This window comes from Numida meleagris, chromosome 1 (assembly GCF_002078875.1).
Source record: "Numida meleagris isolate 19003 breed g44 Domestic line chromosome 1, NumMel1.0, whole genome shotgun sequence".
NCBI lineage: Eukaryota > Metazoa > Chordata > Aves > Galliformes > Numididae > Numida > Numida meleagris.
In genome coordinates this window covers 12840110-12855728 of record NC_034409.1, presented here as the reverse complement: position 1 = coordinate 12855728, position 15619 = coordinate 12840110, and the positions used below count along the sequence as shown (strand labels likewise).

General features: G+C 39.8%; 1 protein-coding gene and 1 long non-coding RNA gene across 4 annotated transcripts in view; one reads left to right on the top strand and one right to left on the bottom strand.

The window, feature by feature from the left end:
* The window catches only part of RELN (reelin), a 272240-nt gene that overhangs the window by 236968 nt on the left and 19653 nt on the right, over nucleotides 1–15619 (top strand). For both annotated transcript variants that reach the window (XM_021384542.1, XM_021384541.1), the window contains exons 43-49: nucleotides 570–717; nucleotides 4598–4856; nucleotides 6117–6366; nucleotides 8695–8863; nucleotides 12272–12412; nucleotides 13764–13941; nucleotides 15166–15359. In XM_021384542.1, the coding sequence (XP_021240217.1) occupies nucleotides 570–717; nucleotides 4598–4856; nucleotides 6117–6366; nucleotides 8695–8863; nucleotides 12272–12412; nucleotides 13764–13941; nucleotides 15166–15359 (1339 nt within the window). The remainder of the gene's footprint in view (nucleotides 1–569; nucleotides 718–4597; nucleotides 4857–6116; nucleotides 6367–8694; nucleotides 8864–12271; nucleotides 12413–13763; nucleotides 13942–15165; nucleotides 15360–15619) is intronic.
* The window catches only part of LOC110392357, a 39032-nt gene continuing 37300 nt past the window's right edge, over nucleotides 13888–15619 (bottom strand). Inside the window, exon 7 of one of the 2 annotated variants that reach the window (XR_002434326.1) lies at nucleotides 13888–13974. This is a non-coding gene — a long non-coding RNA (uncharacterized LOC110392357). The remainder of the gene's footprint in view (nucleotides 13975–15619) is intronic. The other variant, XR_002434324.1, reaches the window with a different exon arrangement.

Genomic DNA, 15619 nt, shown 5'->3' with positions numbered 1-15619 from the left:
ACATTATTTCAGAGCAGACCTTGTGCCTCAGCATGAACAGAAGACCAGGACCCCGAACGGAAAGTGCCAGGCAGAAACTCAAAGCCCAACAAGTACCTGAGTGTACACAGCATCCATGCAAACATTTCTGAAAACACCTCGAGGTTTCCCTTACTAACAAGCATTGCAGGAACAGCATACTTTGAATAAAGTAGCACCTGGGCATCAAACTCCTCCATTCATAGGTGCTACTGCTCATTTCAAGTTTTGCCAGCCCTTGATTGCATGCTAGCATATGGCATGCAAAGTTTCCTTATAGAGGTGGATACATCACTGTAAAAATAAAGAGAAACAGGAAATCCTGTGAAAAACTGGAGACTGAGGTCCCAAACTTAATACTTCTGTTTACAGTTTATTTTTGGTTTTGAGTTGTGGCAGTTTTCTAGAAAACATTGACTCAGAAACACTGGCATGAATGTTTGTTCAATTTGCATGTAATGTTTAATTTAGCTCTCTTCCTCTGGAAATAGTACTCTTGCAGTAAGAGCACTTCAGAGTAAATCATAAATATGTATTTACTGTGTATTCAGGTCAGCTGGAGTCTGATAGATTTCTGCTTGTGAGTGGTGGAAAGCCATCAAGGAAATGTGGCATCATGTCAGGAGGAAACAACCTCTTCTTTAACGAAGAGGGTTTGCGTATGCTGATGACTCGAGACCTAGATTTGTCACAAGCAAGGTAACACAATTTTTAAGTCCTTTCAGATTGTCACTGAAGAAATACTATACTGAAGAATAAGACATATGTGATACTTCTTTGGTAAGGGCAAGCCGATATAGTCTGTCTTCTTTACTCTAGCACATATTCCTTTTTAATCGCTGTTACCATTTTAAATTTAACTCGAACTTAAATGGGATTGACCACTTAAATGCTACTTTTTTTCCTTGAATAAGAGCTCCAGGATCTGACACCACATCCTCAGTAGTTTATGCAAGTTTTTATTTCTTAAATGGGTAACATGAGTAATTGTTTGCACATCATACGCTCTGCTTGTCTTAAGTTTGTTGTATTATGAGCCATTGTGGAAACAGGAGGATCTGCTGCCAATATAACTGTTACATTCATCATCTCATAATTCCTTCATTTTTGAAGCTTAATTTCTTCTTATTGTGCACATTTGTTTCCAGTAATTCACTGAGAAATTCCCATCAAGCTGTCACCAACTACACTGAAGACAGCAACTGAAAAACAAACACTTCTACTGTATTTAGAGACCATGTGGTATCATTACCAGAGAGGAGATATTTAATGAGAGAGACACACTAAGCAAGCCACATAAAAAATGTTACACTCATAAATTCAACCACATCCTAATTGCGTGCATGCTGACAAATAGGCATTATTTTCTGATTTATTTAATATCTTGGCTTCTATCCTTATGTTGTTACTTTGGAGAGATTGTTTTTTCCACAAGATTTTTACCATGAGTACCTTGCATACTCCCTTCTCCTTTCTAATGCGTGGGAAACACTTTAACAGGCAGTTTATCTCTTTTTGCCTTCTTGTCTTAATTAGCATTGAACCTCTAAATAATGGTTTCATTGAAGAGCCTCATGATCGATAAGGAAGCCTAATTTCAAACCATTACATTTTTAGATAAGCAATTAGCTAACCTCAGTGAAGTGCGAAAGTCTAGATCCTTGTATTGAATTTAGGAGATTACTCAAAGCAAACTTCTTTCAGAACTTAGTGTACACAGACACCAATGTGCTGCAGTAATTTGATTTCCTAGACTGTTCTGAAATTAAAAGATTGTTTAACAAAAGATACAAGGGATCCTGTAAGTTGCTCCATTAGACTAAATGACATGTTTTTGTTATTGCTCATGTTCAAAGGGACGTAATTTCTCTCTTCTCCATGAAAGTCTGCAGCTGGATTTGCATATATTGACCTCAAGGTGTTATATGGAGATAAATGACTCCTGTCCTAATAAAAGGAAAATAGAGCAGTATGTTTCATTTCTTGTATATGCCGTGAAAAATAACAGTTATCAACAAATAACTGTATGTCCTCCTCTGAACAGCAAGGTAGACTGTAAAGGCATTGCTGGGGACTGCTCCTTAGAAACCTAAAGGAAATGCAGTAGGATTTGCTTAATTTCCAGGCTGACTTTATCGGCCACCTGCAAAACAACACAGCAGATTTGGCTTTGATACAGACATGCCAAGTTCTGCCTGGGACCTGGGGAGAGGTTTCTATTTATGCCAGGAATGACAAGAACCAGCAAGAACCAGCATTTCTAAGAGATCTTTTAAAGAGCGCTGGACTCAGTAATCACATTAAAAGCCTTCGATTTTCTTCTTAGAGATCCCCTGAAATACGCAGCTGAGCAGTGCTGTCAGTCCTGTGTGCCACTCTGCATGGGGGAATTTAAATCAAATGGACTCTCCAATCCAGTCACCGCTGTCATCATCTCTACATTTTAAAGAATTTAAAACGGGGGACAGTATCTTGCCATTACAGTGGTAACGGCAGCTGAAACCACACAGCGTGAAATATCAGTGGGGATGGTATATTTTAGGTATCACGTCTGATCAAATCCCTTTCAGTTCTGAATTGCTGGAATATCAACGCATTTCAGTGTTACTAGGTCGATAAGAAAACTTTGCTTATCCTTTCCAAAATAGGCAGAATCTTTGCAAAATATCTTTGGGGTGAGAAAAGACATATTTAAAACTATTTTCTTTTTAATAAAGATAGTTAAACATTATGTTACCTATATTCGAGTGAGTTGTTACTACGCTAGTAAAAATTCAGATGAAAGAATATTAACCCATAGAGAGCAGATTCAACAGAGAAAAGGCCACTTGGGTTTATTTCCTTTAAATAAAGCGTTGAATGTCAAAGAGTCTGTAGAGGAACAAAGGCTCGCCAGCAGCGAGTCCAATCCATTATAGATGCTATGTTGATCCATGAGGGTCCCCAGCACTGCTTTACAGCAGAAGCAATACGTTATGTCTGGGACGTGGAGATAGATATAATCTATAGCAAAAGAAGATATATATAGCACCAAGAGAACGGTGAGTCGCAGTGAGCTCTAGAATTAATTGACTTGCGGATCTGGTGTTTTATTGAGGCTTTGTCTCCTCAGCACCTCTGCAGCCCTCACTCCCAGGGGATCTTCCTGCAGATCAAAACCCAACAAGACTTTTGATACAAAACTTGTTTTGCTGTGTTTCATTTAACCATGAGCCAGGCAGCTCTAATGCAATCATAATTAGAGCAGATAGAGCGCTTTAAAGCTGTGCAAGAGCTGTGCAAACATGAATTAATACTTGTAATATCCCTGCAAGTCAGATGGGTAAATATCATTACAGCACTGGTTCCCTCCACTCCAAGTGCATTGGAGTGCTATTTATAAGCACCAGCTAACAGGAAGAATTTCACAGTTTGATACAGGTCTATCTATTGTACCTCTTTGGAGCAGCCAATTAAAAAGAGGATGAAAGCATTCGTGTCCCTGGGTGTCTACAGCTGGCTTCAGGGAAGGCAGCACATTTAAGTGGTGTGATTTAGACAAATTTCCCATGCTGACTAAATGGACAAAATGATCGCCGAGTGAAACATTCTTTGTTCTCCTATCCTGATTTTTGCTAGTTTATGCCACTGGAAAATTGAGGTTTTTATTTTGCATTAAAGCATTTCAGCAAATTCATAGCAAATTATGATCTATGAGGGCTGCTCTGAAAGTAATGCCTCCTGTTCTATTCTGTTGGCCCACAGCTTTAGAGGCAGATGTTGGTGGTATGGCAGTACAGGTTGAACCTTCCCACCAATATCCTCTTATGTGTTGTTGCCGTGTGACAGATGGCAGCAGAGGGGCAGTCTGTCAAAATGCGTCTGACGTGGAAATGCGGATGATGCAAAGGTGTGTCATTGAATGCCTCCATGTGGACATAATGGTACCTACTGACATTCATTGACTTGCTGAACGTTTATGGAGACCAACCAGTGGACGTGAGCACAGTGAGGCAGTGGGTGGTGCATTTCAGCAGTTGTGGAAGCCACAGTGGTCCCCCTCCGCTGGTGCAGAATTTTACAAGCACAGCATGCAGGCTCTTTTTCATAAACACATAGCTAATGGTGATGAATATGTTGAAAAATTGTGTTTTGTAGCTGAGAATTTGCTCTATCAAATAGGGTTATTGTGATCTGTTGTAGTTTCCATGCAAATAAATAGGAGGCATTACTTTTGGAACAACCTCTGTACTTAGGGCACTGTTGCTTTTCTGCCACTAAAATCTGTACTCAGGTTACAGGATAAAAATTCCACCCAGGATTACATTCCTGATATTTGCAGCACCATCTCCTCCACAGACGAAAGCTTACAACATAAATGACCATCTTTGTTCAGCACCTGACAAACTACCACGCAGGCAAAATGAATTTTTGTCATCCCACCTGTCTGTCTACTTAGATTCTTGATGCTTCTAAAAGAAAATCATAAAGTCTCCCAAGGCTAACTCTTATTCCAAGGAATTACAAGGCTTATCTCTCCAGTTAGCTATGTAGGATATTGAAGTAAAGAAACTTTTACAGTAATTCCTCCCACTGTTAGGTTTGTGCAGTTCTTCATGAGATTGGGATGCGGTAAGGGGGTGCCAGACCCCAGAAGCCAGCCTGTACTTCTGCAGTATTCTCTCAATGGAGGTCTCACATGGAGCCTTCTCCAGGAGTTCCTCTTCAGCAACTCAAGCAACGTGGGACGATACATTGCTCTGGAAATCCCCATGAAGGCCCGTTCCAGCTCCACTCGACTTCGCTGGTGGCAGCCATCTGAGAATGGGCATTTCTACAGTCCCTGGGTCATTGATCAGGTAAGTACTCTTCTGGTTTTTTTAAATATGTTTATGTATATGAATGTATACACAGACTGTGTATATATTTATGTACATAACAGTTATACAATATAACACAGACTTTGTTGTCTTAATGTTTCCCTTTTGTTGGCTTACGTCACATTTCTGGGTCATCCAAAAAATGTGTTTTACAAATATATTCCAGGATTATACTAATCTGTAGTATAAGCACAGTTACTGTTTGCTAATTTTGTGTTTTTAATGCATTGTTTCCAATTTGGGTACCAAATGTCTATTTTGGAGCTAGGAAGGTCTTTTATACATAGGTAGAGGCACATGGTCACATTACAGAAGTCCTTAGCATGCAAAATCCAGGTCTGGTAAGAAAAGAACTATTTCAAATCTATAGAAATATGGAATTTCCTTGGTAGAATGTAATAGGAAAAGCTATAGAAAAACTTCAGTTCACATCAATTCAATAAAAGTTTTCTTTCATATTTGACTTCTGTACACAGTATTACATCACTTTGTATGACTTGGTATAAATCTCAAGAAATTCCACTGAAGTCATTGCACTAAAAATAGCGTTACTGAGCTGTCTCAGTTGAATTTGATTAAATATTTATGAATATTTTTCACAGCAGTTAGGAAAAAAGCAGACACTGACCTTCTAGCCATGTTTAATGGCATGGTTACAAAATGTTACTTCCCATTCATTTATTTAAAAGTGAAAAACAAATCCTGTCCTTTCATTCCTCTATCTTCATTGCATTTAGTTGGTTATATTAGCTCAGAACAATCGGTAACCAAATTCAGAATAGCAAATGAGAATTAGTTCTGCCTTACTTATTCAATAGTAAAATCCTCATCTCCAAAAGCCAGTGGTAATACAGAATGTTTCCCCATTTCAATCATCAGATGCAATCAGATAATAGCGCACCAGATTGTGGTAGAGCTGAACAGTCAGTAGGAAAAACATCGATGTAGTCATTTTGCTCCTACCAACATTCATTTTTATGAGTAGTTTTGCCTCATCCAGGACGGAGTTCATTCTCTAAGCTAAGACAATCTCTTTAGGATCCCGCTACAGGAAAAATCTATTCCCTTCCCTCATAACCTAAAACTTTTACAAATTAAATCTGTCCATTTTGGACCAACAGAATACATGTGCATAGATCACTAAATCTTTTCGTCCTTCAGGATTTTCTGTCACGTGCATTTGTGAAGACTTCTAAACATGATTTAATTTCAATAACAATTCATTATACGATGTTTCAGATTCTTATTGGAGGAAACATCTCTGGCAATACAGTACTAGAAGATGACTTCACTACACTGGATAGTAGAAAGTGGCTGCTCCATCCTGGTGGAACAAAAATGCCAGTTTGTGGGTCTACAGGGGATGCTTTAGTGTTCATCGAGAAAGCTAGCACCCGCTATGTTGTAACCACAGACATTGTTGTCAATGAAGACTCTTTCTTGCAAATAGATTTTGCAGCATCCTGCTCTGTCACAGACTCCTGCTATGGTAATGAATTCTTAGTAGATCCTGCACTTTCTCTTCCTCTCCTGTACAGGAAAATTCACTTGTTTTCTTGTTCCATTATCCATCATAACAAGAACTGAGAAACAAAGGGAAACTACTTGTTTCTGTCAGGAATTGTAATATTGGCATTTATTGCTGGTGAATGAAACCTAAGATAAAACTAAAGTGTGTTTTTCCCTCCAGACAGCTAAGTTGCAGTTCAGCTCATTTATGAAAAAGACTATCAGCTGTCTTATTCTAAGCCCATTGCCACAGCGTTGTATCCGCTGCTTGGGATGATGTTCTGGTTCTGATAGTAAGCAGCTGGGAGCTTCCCGCATGTGTTTCATGTTCCATGGGTTTGCATTTCTTGTGAAGTCTCAGTTCGGATTTCACTCGCACCTGAATAACTAAGAGATCATTTATATCAGCCTACATCTGACACAAGCTAAGTCAGCATCAATTGTGAAAATGTGTATAATCCATATGAAAGAATAAGCATGAATATGTATGTATGTATGTATGTATGTATACGTGAATGAATGTATGCATATATTTATGCACAGCATGCACATATTAACATACATGCATATATATATATATACATATGCATATGATGATGCAATTTTTAATTGCTTAGATTCCTATTTTTTTTCCATACAGTGCATTTTCGGTGCAGAGCATGTTTTCGTACATACATATGTATGCATACACATGGAGTTATATATATACAATACGTTTACCAATATAAATTAAAACCTGCTCTGCACTGAATAGACATCACAGGGAAATAAAAATTGGGTCATTGTGTGGTTTTTAAGATATACAAAAACAGGTATTCCTAGCTTTTGTATGCTTGTTTGTACATGTGAAATGACATTCTTTTAGCGTAGTTTTTTGGGGTGTATTTTTTTTGAGAGAAGGAGAACGTAGTATGATGGAGCATATGTAGATTGACTGAGTTGTTGGCTGTTTCTCTGGAATTCTGCATAAAAAATGGGAAAAGGTTTTACATCAAGTCTCAAAAGTGCCATATCCATTTTTGCTGTTCTGAAGCCTGTGGAAGTAACCATGGTTTTACTCACACATTCAAGATTTGTTGTCTTTTGGTATTATAACAGCATACCTAAGAACATCTCTGCTAAGTTTAAAAGTGCTTTGGCTGCTTCGTTGTATACTGACCAAAAAAGTTCCTTCTTTTTTTCATTGTTTTTTCTTTGCCTACTACACTTAACTGTTATCTGAACAGTTAAGTGTATTATATATTAATATATTATTAACTGAACTTGGTAGAACGTTAGGTAGGGCACTACCTCGCCATGCTTCCAGTTGTGATGAAGATCTAATAGTAAAAATTCACTTACCCTTGTTTGTATCTGCTTGTCCTTCTGTTTCTATAGCAATGTTCTGTACTTAGATGTGAAGTAGAACTGATTGGGTGATTAAGGGTCATTCTCTCTGTGTGAGAGTAGAAGAAATGGGCCAGTAGTAATCAAAAAAGATAGCAGATTTACCACTCCTGTCACTGCAACCACCCTCCATTTCTTACACAGCCAGAATGCCTGGCAGCTGGAACATTCACTTCAAGTTACAGTTCCGTGCCTATTATTACTTATTTTTAATGGCTGCATAAAAGTTTAACTTGAAGTATTTAGTGAGCTTGACTAATCTTTATTTTTCATAATAAAAGTTTATAAGCCCTAAAATGCAAACAAAGAAATTGCTGATTCTTGCTGAGAAATGAATACATTAGTTTAATATGGCTAGATTGTGTTTGAATGAAAACAAGCTCACTGACTAACAAACTCAATTTAAAATTGTTTATGCTGGATACTGAAATGATCTGGTCTGGAGTGGATTGAAAAAGTGACTAAACCATCTTGCTGAAGAGCCAGAAGTTTGAATTTGAGTGTTGCTCTGCTTTACGCAAAGATTACAGCCAGCTGAGCCTCATCATTCAGACTGAGAAACAAAAAAGTTTTTGGTCATGATGCTGTCGCATCACTTTCTTGTACTCAGCAGCTACAAGAAATTGGCTTGAATTAATCCTGGTGACTTGACAGATTACTTTATCTTTGCACCTGCAGTCCTTTGCGTTAGGTGGCTGCTTTACAGTGCAGCCTTCTGAGTTACGCTTGCTCAGCAACACGCAGCACATCCACCAGAATTGCCACTGATGGGCTCATCTTCATGCTCCTGACACAAAGTTTTGAAAAGTTTTGAGTGGTTATTTTGTCAGTGTAATCTTGTGACTAAAGATCTCTAGGGTTACCAGCTGACCTGTTGATGCAGACCTCTACATTAGCTAACCTACCAACTTTCCACTTCTAGCTATTGAACTGGAGTATTCCGTGGACCTTGGACTTACCTGGCACCCAATTTTGAGAGACTGTCTTCCCACTAACGTGGAATGCAACAAATACCATCTCCAGAGGATTCTCATATCAGACACTTTCAACAAGTGGACCCGGATTACTTTGCCTCTGCCTCCCTATACCAGGTACGTCTTTTTGGTTTTCTGCAGAGTAAATCCAAATACGTGACTATGTATTGAAGTATGAAAAATTCTACTGTTAAAATAATTGTACCTTGCCATTTTTTGCAAAGCTACTTTGGAAGTTTAGTTTCCTAGTTATTTTGAAATACAAAATTCTTGTATGCCTTGTTCTGTGGAGGGCAGGAGCCTCCTCACCTGCATCCTGTGCTTGCTGTTGTCAGCTACACGCTGGTGTTTTAAGACTAACATTTTGGAGGCTTCTTGTTTTTCCGTGCATTCCTTGTATCCTTTGCATCTCTCTCAACTTCGATGCTCATGTTGTTTTTACATACGCCCCATTTTTACCTCCTCTTCCTTGTTTTTGTCATTGATGTCATTTTGACATTCTTTTGTCTTTGGGGTAAGAAAACTTAAGGCTGCATTTTGTGCTGTGAAAGGAGCACTGACTGCTATTTGGAATGCTACCATACACTTCACTATTATGCCCTGAAAACAGCTTGATATTTTTTTTGTTGTTTTGTTTCTGCCAGAAAGATCTATACAGAGCTAACTGGGTAGTTCAGATTTCCACCTCAGGTTTTGCAGTGCTAGCTGTGACCCCTACGTGGTCATACCTGATAAAACCAGGGCAGAGCTAGACCAAAATAAGGCCCTGCAAGCAAAGGCAGCATGGACATCAGGCTCTCAGCACAACTTCACTTTCCAGCTTCTCTCCTTGTGCTGAGCCTTGTTTGCTAACATGAGGCTAAGCTGAGCTAACTGCAGTCACAGAAACAGCCACAGAGCATGGAATAGCTTCTGCCTGCTTGAGAAGTCACAAAAGAGGCCAACTAGTTCATATACAAGTTTGGAAACAGAGACCTTTATCTTTCAGAAATTGTACTGAGAGAATCTATACAGTTGCAACAAGTTTTGAAACTGGCAGTCCCTGTTCCACTACTAACTCTTTTGGCATCTAGACTCTTCCCTATCTCCATTGCAGTGCTTTATGTCAACTAACAGTACATGCAGGGTTTGTTCCCAGCAGTGATCTCCTCTGCTAACTTCTTTGCACTGCTTCACTGTGTACTGTTGTAAAATCCATTAACGAGGCAGTCCTTGTAAGAAGTCTGTGCATTTCCATGCAGGGAGGGCTTTCTAGGGCTTCATAGGATAAATAAGAACTGGGACTGGTGCTCCAAACCAGTTGAATTTGGACCTGAAAGGATCATACCACCTGAGATTTACTCAGGTTTATGGTTAACTGTGCTTTTAAGGCTGAGATTTTTTGACTGCCATATGTCAAAGAAGTGTGATGCCCTTCTGAGGCAAAAAAAAAAAAAAATGCTGTTCTCTCCAGTCCAATAACTACATGTCTTGGCTCAAGTAATACCATTTCCCAAAGATTGTAAGATAGGGATTGTGTGAGAGAGGTTATTACGACCTTAGCTCACAAGCAAGAGAGAAGTTAAGCTTTAGAATAAGGAATAGTACAGCTAGTAGTAAAGTGTATCTTTAGTAAAGGCACAGTATAATTTTTATGCTACTTAATTACTTCAAGCTGTGAAATAGCATGTGTATTTCTGGCTACTTTTATCTGCATATTTTAGGGACCTGCAGGCTACTTGGTGAGCAGCTTGGCCTGGCACACAGCACCCATAATGACAGAGCTGTTTAAGGCCCATGTCCCCCGGAGTGCTGTATAACCTGCGGCCTGCAGAACACAGTGAACATTCAGTTATATCGTAGAGCTGATTTTAAAATGCAAATGCAAACACAAAGCTTCTCCCAGCAGCATCAGTTCTGTAAATTGTCAGTGAAGTGCAAAACCTAATGTAGGTAGAGTGAGATACAGGTCCTTGTCTTCAATCCTCAAGGAATTCTTCATGATTTAAATATTTATTTTAAAAACACTCTTTGGTAAGCACAGCGGTAGATTTCTCCTTGGATAAACTTAGGATCCATTCACTTCATGTAGTAAGTTTATTAAGAAATAATTCATAGTATAACATTGAACTTACTGTGAAGGGTCTACTTTTACGCTGAATAAATTTGGGAGATTTTGCTGTTTATTTGTTTTGACGTTTGCAGCTGAGTTTTGACAGAAAGCAGACAATACAAAGTTCAGTGCTGCCATCTAGTGCTATACCGCAAATCGTCAACTACTTTGAATTAACGACTGCATTCTTGAAAAGTTACAGAAGCTCATCTCCTCAGGACATACAGGAGTATGTGGCTGTGTGAGATGAGTAGCTATTTGGTGTTCCCAGACTTTTTTGGCTGAATTGCCACCATCTGCTCTGGGAGATGTGTTATTTAATATAACTACATCAAAATAAGGTGTTTGATTAGAGACCTACATTCCATCTTTAACCAATAAAACAAAAATGGTCTATTGAAAGAAGCCAGGATCACACCATAGATCATTTCTTACTATTTCCAGCCAAACACAGGATGGAGGACAGGGAGGAAACTGCAAAGCAGGGTCACACCACCACTGGCCCCACCAGCCCCGCACAGGGCTCACCTACCCCTGTGGGTTTCTAAATACAGCTAGTGTAGGAGCCAACCCACTCTCTGGAGCTGCACTATATAAGTGTAGCCAGGAGCATTCACAGAGGAAAAGGTCAGGTTAGTTCACTGCTGAAACAGTGAAACTCAGGCTCAGGGTGAAACTTGGAAGATTTGGTTGATCACAGCTTGATCCAGCTTTCAGCCTCAGATTTGTGCCAGAACCCAGCCAGGAGGACCTCCTTATCTATTAGAGATTTCAGGAAGCCACTTCTCCGTTTATTAGTACGCCAGTCAAATCCATTTAGCTTTGGTGCAGCTCAGTGGGAGCCCTCATCGTGGCCTTTTGGGGAGCTTTCTGCTGTCAGGAATCAGCCCTGCATTATGCTGATACCACATAAATCTTCCAGGAGCAGTCTAGCCACAAGACTGAAATTTCTCTTCAGTCAAAATAAAGACTAGCTTACCTAGAAATATTACCCTTCTGTTTTCCTTTCTCTCCCAAAGGTCTCTGTAGTTGGCATGTTACTGAGTACTCGGGCTGTAACGCTGAAGGTCCTTCCTCATATGCTTGCTATTGGTTCACCTACTTTACTTGAACCCGTGTCGTAAGAAGGAGAGGCTGTCCTTCTTTGTTTTCATAACAAGGTGTATAACAACTCCGTGTATGGCCTTTCGGAAGAGAGTGGCCAGAGCGGGATATTCAATATGATTGGCCAGGGGCCTGCGTGAGCTTCTGGAGCAGTCTAGTAAAAGATAAGATATACTATATAGTTTTGTAGCTTTTAACAATAAACGCCATTTTGCCGCTCATCATATTGATGTGTAAATGCGACGAGGTGACCGGGGACAGAAAGTAGTCCTTGCAGGCAGGGTGACAAGTTACGAACGGAATATCATATGTGGTGGTCTTCACTACAGGTCTCAAGCAACTCGTTTCCGCTGGCACCAGCCTGCTCCTTTCGATAAGCAGCAGACATGGGCGATCGACAATGTGTACATTGGAGACGGCTGTATAGACATGTGCAGCGGCCATGGGAAGTGCACACAAGACAACTGTGTGTAAGTGCACTTTTTCCCTGTCCTACTCAGCTCTGCAGCATTTCATTCCTCTGTAATTTTAACAAAGTCACATAAAAGGTTTTGATACAATTTTTAAAAGGAAAGTGGACTTTGTTAAAACTGAGCAGGGCATTGTAACCACTTGGGAACAGAAATTACAAGAGGCTGGGTAAGTGCTGGGGTCAGCTCTGGCAGATCTCTGCCTCTTAGCACACCAACAGCGATGCTGCTGATCCTTTCTGCACACACCGCCTCTGCTCTTGGCTATGCTGCAGCTTGACTCCCCTCTCACAAGGGAGGGAGAAAGGCCTGCTTGAGGCTGCACAGCCTCCTGGGGACATACAGTCCCAAAGCTCCCCAGAAATCATCCCTGGTTCCCAAGGGGTCGTCCCTTTGCCCTCATCCTGCTGATGGATGCTCATCTTGCTGGAACTCCAGGGCTGGCAATGGGACACATGTGCCAAGCAGGATATATGCCAGCTCTTCACAAGGCCGATTTTTGCCTTGGGACTAGCGCTGGCTTGATGGCCTCACGCCTTTGCTTCATCAGTGGGCTTGCCCATAGAGGCAGTCTGGTTTGATCCTCAAACTGTCAACATAAAGGCTTACATAAAGCCCTGCAAAACTACCAAACAACAACCAGACCTCCCCAGATTTTTCTGTTTGGCAACAGAGAAATTCCTTCCAGATGGATGCATTGCTTTTCCAGTCATAAATGGTAACAGAAGTGGGAGAATGGTGGTATAATTTTACTGTGACTATGTTTGTTTAGAATATATTCCACTGCAGCATAGGTACATTATTGTGTTGTCCTCTATCCCAGCAGTACTGAAGTACCAAGGCACGATCTCTTTGTTAAAATATGCATAGTAGCAGAACACATTTCTGTGCTTTTATCCAGATTTCAACACATTAACAAGGTTTTTCAGAAGAGGAAAAAAATGAGGACTGTATAAAGGAACAACAGGAAATTATCCATTAGAATTTTACAGAAACACAAGTAAATTTAACATTAGTTGGACATTCTTAGGCTTAGCACATCCTTTTAGTTTTGTCTATCAAAGCAAAATGTATTTTACCAATAACATTGTGTTGGACTACTTTGTATTATAAGATAGAATGAAAAAGCATCAACATACATAATACTATCCTTCCTAAAACCATTTTTGTTTCATACTAACAACTCCAAAAAGTGGCAGATGTTTGAAACCCCTGTATGCAAGTTGAGCTAGTAAATGACACAGTCTCTGTGTAGAGTAACATTGCTCCTTGATGTGGGATAACACGACACTGATCAAATCTCTGTGCATAGCCTTTGCCAGCTGAATTTTGCATTTGTTTTCCTCCACAGCTGCGATGAGCACTGGGGGGGGCTATACTGCGATGAGCCAGAGACTCCCCTTCCAACACAGCTGAAAGATAACTTCAATCGCTCGCCGTCGAACCAGAACTGGCTGACAGTGAACGGGGGCAAGCTGAGCACGGTCTGCGGAGCGGTGGCCTCCGGGATGGCTCTTCACTTCAGTGGGGTTGGTATTCAGCACAGACTTGCTGCTTTAGATCTAAAAAATTACATAAAGAGCAGTGTGTCAATAAATATTAACATAACACAGTAAATGTAAAACATATAAAAAATTATATCCTGTGGCTAGCTGAAGTGCAAAGTCAGATAGGTCCTACGGAGCAGTGCCAGCCAGATAAACTCCAGCAAAGCAGATACCATGATGCAGGCTATGCTGCAGTCAGGAAAATGAGTAATGGTGTGGAGGCCTCCTGAAGCAGCTGCGGTGGGGCCTCGGGAGGTGGAGCTGGTAGATCAAAGCAGTAAGTTTGTAGACTTTCAGACCCACCCACTGATAATGGTCGCCTTGTAGCACTTATGTTTTCCACAGAGACTACAGTTTGGTGCTGCTTCTAATCAGCCCTCCGAGGTAAATGAATAGCTATGTATTTATATGTGCATTTGCTCTTTGAAAATACGTCCATGTGTCAAATCATCCTACAGATATTTTTTTACTTATTTATTTTCAGTGTAAACTTGGAGTAAAATTACTTGTGTTTTAGCTGCATACATAGCTGTATAACCCAGACTCCTGATGAATTACAGTTTGCTTTAGTTAGCCTCAGGGCTATAAAGATGACTAGTTGGTATTTTAGAAACATTAAACTTATGCTCTTTCATGTAAGTTTATAACTAGGTTCAAATTGATGCAAGTTTTCTGAAATAAACTGATGGAAATATTGCATTTCCAATTCCTTCCGGTAGAACTAAGTAGGCCCCGCTAATTAACAGTAAGCAAAATATGTGAAATATATAAGGCATTATTGGAAAGCACATGTATTAAAATTACTGTGCCATTTGATGATTTACATAAACTGAACCATTAGCACACAATCAGCAGTTCATCAATTCTGCATGGAGAGCCTCATGTTCTACATTACAGATGTGGATTTTTGTAACTCTTGTATTCAGCACAAAGGTGAACACCATTTGTGATGCTTAATATTAGAAAGCTGTAAGTGCAAGGAGCAACATCTGTGGATATTTTTAAGATGGAACATAACTGAAACTGTTCTCAGAGCAAGTCATTTACTGTTCTGTTGTAGTTTCACTTTTGTTATAATTCATAGAAGTTGTACTATTCTGGAAGGTATTACAATATGAAATTTTATTAATAGTGACTGAATAATCTAACACTTCTCCTAAGTTTTAGAGGTAGCACCAGCTAACATAATTTTTCATTGCTTTTAAGGGCTGCAGCCGTATGTTAGTTACAGTGGACCTGAATCTCACCAATGCAGAATTCATCCAGTTTTATTTCATGTATGGATGTCTGATAACTCCTAACAATCGCAACCAAGGAGTGCTGCTGGAGTATTCTGTGAATGGCGGAATTACCTGGAGCCTCTTGATGGAAATTTTCTATGACCAATTCAGCAAACCTGGGTTTGTAAATACCTTCTTCTGTGTATATAATTTCCTACACTATGTCAGGTGGTCTTGAATGTTTTGTAACCACTTATTTCTTTTATTACTGCTTTGGTTTGGATGTTAGATCTTCAAGAGTTCAGTTTGTCCAGTCCTGCAGGCATTTATGAATGGCTTTAAACCATGTGCTTGAGCATCAGCATTTGTTCAGCTGCAAGGCCATGTGTATAGAAAGATAGCTACTGCAGTGATCCTGTTCTTCAAGTTACTTTCATTTG